The sequence below is a fragment of the Apaloderma vittatum genome, unplaced genomic scaffold (assembly GCF_000703405.1).
Source record: "Apaloderma vittatum isolate BGI_N311 unplaced genomic scaffold, ASM70340v1 scaffold13321, whole genome shotgun sequence".
Lineage (NCBI taxonomy): Eukaryota > Metazoa > Chordata > Aves > Trogoniformes > Trogonidae > Apaloderma > Apaloderma vittatum.
The window spans coordinates 10,700-21,181 of record NW_009698595.1 but is presented as its reverse complement, the minus strand read 5'-3'; the positions used below and the strand labels follow the sequence as shown (position 1 = coordinate 21,181).

The 10,482-nt window shown below is 42.2% G+C and overlaps 1 protein-coding gene across 1 annotated transcript; it reads left to right on the top strand.

Moving 5' to 3' along the window:
* Positions 1-8,752: 8,752 nt before the first annotated feature.
* Positions 8,753-9,847, top strand: HTR1E (5-hydroxytryptamine (serotonin) receptor 1E, G protein-coupled). The gene has a single exon (XM_009878083.1). It carries the CDS (start codon positions 8,753-8,755, stop codon positions 9,845-9,847), a length of 1,095 nt encoding a protein of 364 aa, XP_009876385.1.
* Positions 9,848-10,482: the final 635 nt, after the last annotated feature.

The following is a 10,482-nucleotide window of genomic DNA, read 5'->3' as shown; positions in this document are numbered from 1 at the left end:
CTGCATCTTAGCTGCTGCCTGGCTGTCCTAAAGATGTGATTGCAGACAGACCCTGCACTGGGGATGGACTCACCTGCTCAGGACAATTCACTTGCCACCAGCAAACGTTGCAGGGCTCCACTTTACAGTTAAACCTTACTAATCACCCTCATGGTTATCTGTCCCTGGGCCATCCATCAGTCAAGCAGCATCCCAAGGGCGGTTCTTTTATGGAAGGCTATAAACACACAAAATGGCGCAGTCCTCTGCTCTCCCCTCCTTACGAATTACACAGAGTGATCGCAGCTGCCAATGTCTGATACGGTATCTCATTACCCAGGCTGTCCTCCCACCTGTATTTTATCTGATTGCAGGTCTTAGTCACACAGTCAATGAATAAAGAGTCTGAATGGAAGTTTGAGCAGTAGGAGGAAGGATTATGGAAGGCCCCACAGATCCACCAATACTCAGCGTTTGTGCTCTTTTGTTTTGTGCCTGTGCATGTGTCTTGCTGAGCCATTCAGAAAAACAAATGGGAAGCAAAAACCCAGCAGTGAGTACTGCAGCAGCACAAAACCTGGGACAAATGGCTTCCCTTGGGACGGCTGCCTTCCCCACAACAAGAAGTTTGGGTCTGTCATCAGATCTTTGAAGTTTACGTGTTTCCCTGAAGCAGGTTTTGTGTTTGTCGTCTTTAAAAATCCATAGCAGGGAGCAGTGCCGTGGTCAGCCTTATGAAACAACACATGTTAAAAAAATTAAAAGCAGCTTTAACAAATTATAGAAATATATAATTGTCAGGGTTGGAAGGGACCTTAAAAATCATCGAGTTCCAACCCCCCTGCCATGGGCAGGGACATCCTCCACTAGATCAGGCTGCTCAGAGCCCCATCCAGCCTGGCCTTAAAAACTTCCAGGGATGGGGCTTCCACCACCTCTCTGGGCAACCTGTGCCAGTGTCTCACCACCCTCATGGTGAAGAACTTCTTCCTAACATCCAATCTGAACCAATCCATCTCTAGCTTTAATCCGTTCCCTCTAGTCCTATCACTACCCAACACCCTAAAAAGCCCCTCCCCAGCTTTCTTGTAGCCCCCTTGAGATACTGGAAGGCCACAATAAGGTCTCCTCAGAGCCTTCTTTTCTCCAGAATGAAGAAATACAAAGTTCAGGTAAGACAGTCTTAATGACATTTTTTTCTGAAAAAAAAAAATAAAATTAATCAGAGAACAACCTCTCTATGGAACTGTTAGGCATGAAGGTTGCAAGGGTCAGCAACCTGTGCAGACCGTATTTGTCTCCCCAGGTGAGAGGTTAAGTGTGTATGTTATGCATCTTCTGGATCTGGCTATGTACTGAATTAGGAAATTCTTTGCACTGAGACAAGATCCACTGATAAGCACAGCTCTGGAGCAGTCAGAAGCTGCTGTGGGGCAATCAAACAAGAGTGCTTGCCTCTGTTAACATAGGTGTCCCACATATCAGGGAAAAGCATATCAGCTTTAATCACATTAAGTCACATAGCAAGGCTGTCCAGCTGCAGGGACTGGAGCTCCATGGCTCAGAATTTACCCTGTTCCTTGGCTGAGTAAATTAACCCTTGTGGCACTCTATGCTAATGTAGCATGATGTTTCTGGTACCCAAGTTAGGTCATTTCAGCACCTATACAAATACAGTCTACAAAACAAAATTGACATATTTTTGTGTTATTTTCTGCACTGTCAGGCACAGATTTACAGGGGAAGAAGGTTTCTATCTCCGTAACTCATTTCTGTAGAAGGAGGAGGCACAGAGGGAAGATCTTCCTGCCACAACTTGGTGGGAAAGGCAGCACTTAAATGTTTTGACAGCGTAGGTTGTACAACTGATCACTATAAATTCTGCCAAAAAAAAAAGGTTGCAGGATCCAGCTACCCATGTTTCTTGGCTCTGTGATATGGGAAAATAACAACCTCTGGTGTTCATAAGTTAAGTATCTCAGGTTTTAAGGTAGGGCATGAAAAGGGGAAAGTGAAATGAACTACAGGGAATGAGCTGAACCTTACATAGCTCTTTTGTGTAGTATTAAAAAAAAAAGGTACTTTTGGAATGTACAGCGCTGAGGGTCTAAAGTGTTATAAGAAGTGATGATTAGATTTTAAGTAATTGTTTCATTTGATATTCTCTTTAAAGCAAATTATTTAAAATTTAGTGTATTATTTATAACAAATCATTACAACTAGAGTAGGCAGCTACTCTAGTTGTTTACATGAAATCTGAGTATTTTACCATCCAGAAAATTTTATGTCTGACTAAAGACAGGATGAAACCTGCATTGAGTCCTAGTTTGCATCAGATTGCAGCTCAGCAGCATCTTATGATCTTTCACTACCTAAGATTTACTGGTTTTTTTATCAAAAGTAGATGAAAATGAGTAATCATCTGTGAATGATAATTATACCACTGCTTGTGGGAGGAAGCATGGTTTGAAGATTATCACTAGTTACTGTTTCTCATTTGCATGTGCCAAGATCTACACCAGAAAACCTTACCTCTAAAGTGTGGTCCTGGATGGATTTCTGTAACTTTTGTAAAGTATCTGCACTGGTATCTGTTCTGTCCAGTGATTTCTCATGTTGTGCCCAGCAGTGTCCCTCATGCTGTTCTCTCAGTCCATCCTCCTGCCGGGTTCTCCCTGTAGCCCTAGTAATCTTCATTACACAAACATGCTGGAGAACAGGTTGCAGGACATTATATCCTTGATTACAATGCACTTTGGGCTGGTTATTTACATTCAGGGCAAGTAAACATATGAGCGTTACTCGGATGCCCACAGATACAAACACACAAACGTGCCTTTCTTAGTGCTGAGTTCCTCTGGCCTGTCTTTTGTTTATGCTGTTCGGTTCTTCAGGGTCCATAGGGAATATCTAACACTGAGGTCAAATTCGTAGCTGAGTTCATACAAACTTCACAGTAATTCCATTCTCGTCCTCATTCAGTCTGTGAAGAAGAAGGTCACATCCCTAAATCTGAGGCCTCATAATGCAGCCAGGACTTTCCTGAAGACAGGTTCTCACAAAATTTTAGATCTCACACAAAAATAGCCATTTCGGTTGTTGACCTACCCCAGTTTACGCTGCTGTGAGGCGACCTTGACTCACCTTCTGATACTTTGCCTTCATTTTGCCTACAGTACAGCTGACATCAAAATCTCCTGCTGTGAGTGGGAATATGAACTGCCTAGTGACAGCAATATTTTATTCTGCTGATAGTCCTGCCACAAATTGGTGTGATTCTGACCATCTCTACTTTCTCAGCTTCTGGGTACTGCTTTTCCCAGTATGACATGTTACAGACAGCATCAGTGCCTATATAAATTGCAGTCAGTTAAGACTGCTGCCATGACATGGCCTCTGCAGCACTTGAGTTCGTCAGAAGCGCAAAGCAACATCAGCAGAATACAATACAAAGTACTTGGAAACCTGTAATCTTCAATTAAACTCGGTTCTATCAGTTGGCTACCAACAAGCCATGAAGTCCAAGATCGGTTGACTTAATAAAAGCAGGATGATCTAGAAAGTTGCAAGATCTTGCAAAATAAATTTGAAGTGAAAGACTTGAATTTCAGTGCTTTGTATGTGAGCTTGGATTACTGCATTATCATAAATGTGCTAAGTCATATTTTACATGAGCTAACCACCTGTTTCACAAAGCAGACCGCAGATTCTTGCCCATTACAGCTACAGTCACAGAAATATTGAAAGTGAAAAGCGCTCAAACCAATTCAGGTTTTAACAAAGTCAAATTGATTTACTGCTGTCAAGAGCACAAAGATGTATCATTTGCAGTGTCAAAATTGCTCAGAGGAAATGTAAAACCATGGATGTAAAGGAACTAACCTGCCCTGCACACACGCGTGTGCTGTGCCGGTTGCCCTTGTTATCTCCAGGTGATGTTATTCCATTTCTTATGACACGGTGAAGTGTTCAGTGGCCATGGAGTGGGAGTCAGTCTGTCCACCAGAAAATCAGAGTATGCTGCTACACAGTGGAGATATTTTCTGGCAGGAGCAGACATGGGCATTGCCATCTCACAGCTTAAAGCTGTCCAGTTGTTTTTAAGGAACAATTAATCATCCTCTTCCCAATTTCCTCCACCTAGACAGCACTCGCTGCCATTACCAATAATCAGCTAATATGAAATGTGATTGATTCCCATTTGGAGGAACCCAAATGAATTTCTCCCACCAAATCAATAAAATTAGTCTGTGTGTATAAAATGACTGACAGCCTAAAGGAATACAGCTGCAAAACATAAACATGACAGTGCTTTTAGTGAGAGTACTTTAAATAAGATAACTATGTTATTAATGTCCCTTCCTAAAAGTCACTTACAAAATCACAATCAATTACTATTGTGATAGTAATACAATATATAGAAATAGTACGCGTGTAACAGAGATACTGGAAACCAGCTGTTACTGACTAAAAATAACAAAATTCTCCTTGTTAATGTACATGGCTTTTTTTACTGAATCCTTTGTAGCTAGTATTTCTGTATGTGTTTGTCATAAATGACCTAACACTCAGACTATAAATTTTGCAGTACTGTTTTCATGAGACCAAACCTCGGAGTCCCTGTGCCCCAAGACTGTTACCTGTCCCAGTCACACCAGACCTCCCTTTCATGTAGCCTTAGCCAAGAAGGAAGTCATGCAAGTGCTCTGGCCAGACCAGAAAATGAGTGTAAAGAACACGAAGCCACATCAGCTCCCCAAGATAATCTCAGACTAAGTGACGGGAAACCCTTAGACTCGGATTATCTCAGCTGGCCTTGCCTTCCTGAATCACAGCTTGGGTTCTTCTGTTTTGTACTAAATGGTCTCTGACTCTGCTCAGGGGCTGTCAGGTACCACCAGAGGCTGGCAGTAAACAAAGAATTAAAATATAAGAACTACAAAATATATGACTATGACCACATCTGTATTTTTAAAGAGTAATCATAAATAGCATTTAGATCCTGCCCTGTATTAATCATAGACTGGTTTGGGTTGGAAGGGACCTTAAATATCATCTAGTTCCAACCCCCCTGCCATGGGCAGGGACACCTCCCACTAGACCAAATTACTCAAAGTCCCATCCAGCCTGGCCTTGAACACTTCCAGGGAGAGGGCTTCCACAACAATTTCAATCACTGACATCTTCTAGTAAAACATTTCCCATTTTAAAATCTCATTTATTTTCTGAGCCAAAATACTGCATGTAGGTACCTTCCAATTCAAGAGCAGAGAGCTGGACAAGCATGGGCAATGAGGGTCAGGCTGGGGCACAGGCACTGCGGGAGGCTGGACACAAGCCCTGGCTGAGCCTCAGGCTGCTCTAGCACAGGAGGTGAGCTGGGAGGTGTACAAACAGGGCTCTGGGAACAGGAATTTCAGGCATTGGAATGCACTGCCCAGGGAAGTGGTGGAGTCACCGTCCCTGGAGGTGTTTAAGGAGAGGCTGGATGTGGCACTTAGCGCCGTGGTCTGGCCACTGTGGTGGTGTTGGGACGTAGGCTGGACATGATGATGACAGAAGTCTTTTCCAGACTCAATAGTTCTGTGATTCTGTGAATCAGGACCAGATCATGAAGAAATAAGGACAGCTTGCAAAGGGGACCAGTAAAGGGAAACAGTCAGAGAAAGAAAAAACGATGCCTACAGTCAATATCACTAATTAGTGTTACAATGCCAGTGTGTATCCTCGTAATGTGGGTAAAGCATGACAAGAGACACAAACTTAAGCCATAGAGGAAGCCTTCAGCCTGAAATCTCCAGACTTTTCAGGATTTTAATATGCTTCCTTGTCCCCTAACCCTCAATATTTCTTAATAATGTTGGTTTACTGCTGTTCTAGTACGTGGTATTTACATTGTCTGAATTTCTGTGAGTTTGTTTCCTATAAGGAGTGCAGGAATTAAGAATGAATTAACTTGCAGATGCTGGGTTTTAACATGAAACGTTGGACTTGCCTGGTCTGAGGTACCTGTATGAGGTACCTGTAGACCCATGTTCTGCAGTGATGATGCTTCACTGATATTTTTTACCATCTTCTCTTATTGCAGCGGTTTTCCAAGGAAGAAAATGTTGGCCTTGCTGAGCAGTGAGCAGACTTAAACAACCAAACTCTCCTGTTTAAACTTATTTAAAGACAAGTTCTTTAAGGAAAGGAAGAATTTATTTTTCAAGGTATCCTTCTGGTGCAGAGAGCAGGTAAAGTTTAGAAAGGATTTTGCTGGGCCTACATCAATGTGAAAGGCCATTTGTGGAAAGAACCACAGTAATTTAGTTCCTACTGGATTAAAGATGCTTATAGGCAGTGCTCAGCATAGAATATGGCGGGGACCACACAGGATAGGAAGAGATACCAAAACCATGAAATTTCAGGTCTCCCAGAGAAGTGAAGAACAAGCATAAAAAAATGCTGCTTATGTCAAGAAGCAACAAGAGCTGTCCTGTGCATGGACCAGATCAATGGGCAGTTGTGGAGGACATGTGAATCCCATGATGTCTTCCAGTACCTTTGAGTATGCTTGTGGACCACAGAGTGCTTGCTAAGTGATGATGCTGAGGAAAGCACATGGATTGCAGTTGCTTCTGGTCCATGCTCCAGAAGTGCAGAGAGGTAGAGAAAGCCTCTTTGCTTTATTGTCTGGTCAAAGAATCATACATAATGTGAAAATCAATGAAAACAAGATCTGGCTTGATAGAGAAAACTCCCATGAACAATTTGTGAGAAGGTCTGAGCTGAAGTTTTGGCTTTAGGCCTAAATGACCAAATAGGCATTTCCAGCACAGTAACACCTGAAGACTGATGGAAGAATTTCCATGTGGTTTGTCTAGTCTATTTATTTGTAACAAGCAGGCCTGATATTTCCATCAGGCCCCATCACTGGAGGCATGCAGGGTCAGGCTGGATGGGCCTCTGAGCAACCTGATCTAGTTAAAGATGTTCCTGCTCACTGCAGGGAGTTTGGACTGGGTGACCTTTAAAGGTCCCTTCCAACCCAACACAGCCTATGATTCTTCAAGGCTATTCATACTTAAAAGCAGTTTCTGGAGTGGTGTCTGCTTCGGAGAGGGGACTGTGTCTGCTGTCTCTTGGGTAGAATTTAAAACTGTTTTGCTAACTCAGCGTCTACGATGATATATATCTGCTTTTCTAGGGTCTATCCGCAATGAACAGTTTTTTTCTAAAGTGTCTATTTTTGCTTGTTCCTCACTCAGCTTATTCTGAAGACAGTACTCCAATTTCTGAATAAGAGCATATGTACACAGAGCTAAACAGCTGACTAGCTTTAAATTCATAATTCCTCATTCAAATCCTTAATTCCTCATTAGCTTGCATGTATAAACTCTCTCTCAGAGCCTAATCCAAGTCCCACTGGTGCCAGTGAGAATGGGTTTTACCTCTCAAATTTAGCCAACTAAAAATCAGGCATGAATTCTAAATGCAACTGTGGAGGAGCCACTTGTAGTCAAAATAGAGAAGGATCAGCATTTTCAGGATATGATTCACACCATCTGCCTTAAAGACTTGTCCTGAGAGGGGACAAGAGTATTTCTGGCAGCTGCTATCTCATTCCCCTGCCTGTCGAGGGAGCCTGTGCAACTAACCTAGAGGACTCCTTACTCATCGCTAAGTGAAGCTGGGGGAAGGAATCTTTCTGTTTAATGGAAAAGGATTCAGGCTTTTGGTTTTCTGCATCTTTATGCCAAGATAATTAAAAATGAATAAGCAAGGCCCAAGAAGGTATCCCAAGCTGCACATCACAGACTGATAACTCTGGCTTCAGTCAGCATTTAGGATGTATGGAAAAGACATATGAACTCCTGAAACAAAAACCAAGCCTTTTTTTTTAATTATTATTATTGTTTGTACCTTGCACCATGCTGGACTGCCTCACAGGGAGCACAATTTTATAGAAATCTCGAAGCAAAGGCTAAAGCTTTTTGTCTATCTCCTCTAAAGACACATGCAGTGAGATATGTGAAATGTCAGGAATAATTAGAAAAAGCTATGTAAGGTCCTAGCAACACTAATGTGCTGTATGGAACTAAGCGCTTGCCGTGGCTTTTCTTTTTTGAAAGCTGAATGTTGAAGGTAACCTGAGTAATTTTCTTTTTTCCAGAGGTGATACATAGAAGTAATTGATGCCTCTCATATAGCAATGAAAATGAAAAGACAGATTTCCTCAGCTGTTCATCTGATGGAGCCTATTTAACAAGCTGGAAAAGGACTAGCTCCTAGTATCAATAATTCACAGAGATCATAGAAATATCTGTTGGATAGGGCCTCTGGAGGTCCCTTAGTCCAGCCTTCCACTTTAAGTGAGGTCTAGAAAACCAAAGGAGAAATTAGCAGGAAGTTTGGCCCAAAGTGCCCTTTGGAGGAGAAAAAGAAACAGACTATGAATGCAGAGAAAAAGGGGGAGAAAAGGCAACAGAGGAAAGAGAAGAAAAAACAGGCCAAAAATTTTGAGATGGTAATATTAGAAGCATAAGACTTTCTGCCAAAAGGTGGAATTTTTTAGGTTCACTAACAGATGTGTTTTTATCTTCTAGGAAAACAATAAACAGGAGGAATCCTGGAAGCTTTTTGCTGCTCTGTTGAATATGGGATTATAAAAAAACCCCAACCTCTGCACCTGGAGCATCTCTGTCCCTCTTTCAAATGGTTGGCTTCTGAACCTGGAACTCTTCATTACCTGAAGCATCAACTTCTTTCACTGTGCATCCTGGAGGGGAAAATGAATTTTACAAATTGCACCACTGAAGCCAATGTGGCTGCAAAGCCAAAAACAGTGACTGAAAAGATGCTCATTACGCTGACCTTGGCTACAATCACAACCTTGACTATGCTATTGAATTCTGCTGTAATTGCAGCCATCTCCACAACCAAGAAGCTCCACCAGCCAGCAAACTATTTAATATGTTCACTGGCTGTGACAGATCTCCTTGTTGCTGTTCTTGTCATGCCCTTAAGCATCACTTACATAATGATAGATAAATGGACTTTGGGATACTTCATCTGTGAGATCTGGCTTAGCGTCGATATGACCTGTTGCACTTGTTCAATCCTTCATTTGTGTGTCATTGCTCTGGATAGGTACTGGGCAATCACTGATGCTATTGAATACGCCAGAAAAAGAACGGCAAAAAGGGCTGGGCTGATGATAGTCACCGTGTGGACTATCTCCATTTTCATATCAATGCCCCCTTTGTTTTGGAGAAATCACCACAGCATCAGTATTCCCAGTGAGTGTCGCATTCAGCACGATCATGTGATCTACACTATTTATTCCACATTCGGGGCATTTTACATCCCCTTGACTTTGATCCTGATCCTGTACTACAGAATTTACCACGCTGCAAAGAGCCTTTATCAAAAGCGGGGTTCGAGCCGCCACCTCAGTAACAGGAGCACCGACAGCCAGAACTCTTTTGCCAGCTGCAAGCTCACACAGACGTTCTGCGTCTCGGACTTCTCTACATCCGATCCCACCACAGAGTTTGATAAAATCAATGCATGTGTGAGGATCCCTCCTTTTGAGAATGACCTGGACCTGGCTGGTGACCGGCAGCAGATCTCCACGACGCGGGAACGAAAGGCTGCTCGCATTCTGGGGCTGATTTTGGGTGCTTTCATTTTGTCCTGGTTGCCCTTTTTCATCAAGGAGTTGCTTGTGGGCCTACACATTTGCACTGTCTCTCCCGAAGTAGCGGATTTCTTGACCTGGCTTGGATATGTCAACTCCCTTATCAACCCTCTGCTGTACACTAGCTTTAACGAAGATTTCAAGCTGGCCTTTAGAAAGCTCATCAGGTGTCGAGAACATACTTAAAAGTCCTGGGAGATGATGATGATGACATGACTCCTGGCCTTAAGAACGAGCAAAATAATTTGACTCTGTCAACCATTTCCCTTGATAAAGGGGATTTTTGTGTACACCTATTCGCTTGACTTATCTTTAGTGTGTAATTCATTCTGCCATTTTTTACCTCTAGTGTTATTCGAGAGTTTGAAATAAATTTATTCTACAAAGGAACAGATTTTTTAGCAATGAAACCACAAACAAAAAGAAACTCTTGGATACTCATGTTTAAGACCTTTTGTGTAATCAATGATTCAAGGAGCATACAATGATACTCACTTTTATACTTTTTCATTTAAGAATCAAATGTCTAAATTATTCTGCACTGTAGTAATATAAAGGCTTATAAACTGAGCCCCTTAAGTACGTATTCAAAAAAAGAATAAACATTTCATGGTCATAACAGCTAAACAGCAAATCTTTACTGTGCCATTCTGACAAAACCGTAACAGCCATTTGGTCAGTTCTGGGGTGGTCTGGTTCACCTGTGCCACACTTCACCTGGACCTTGTGGTGCACAACCTCATGGATTGATTGATCTTGCCCCACGGAAACAACTGGATACCTTCTCAGCAGGCCAGCAATATACAGATATTCAGAAATAC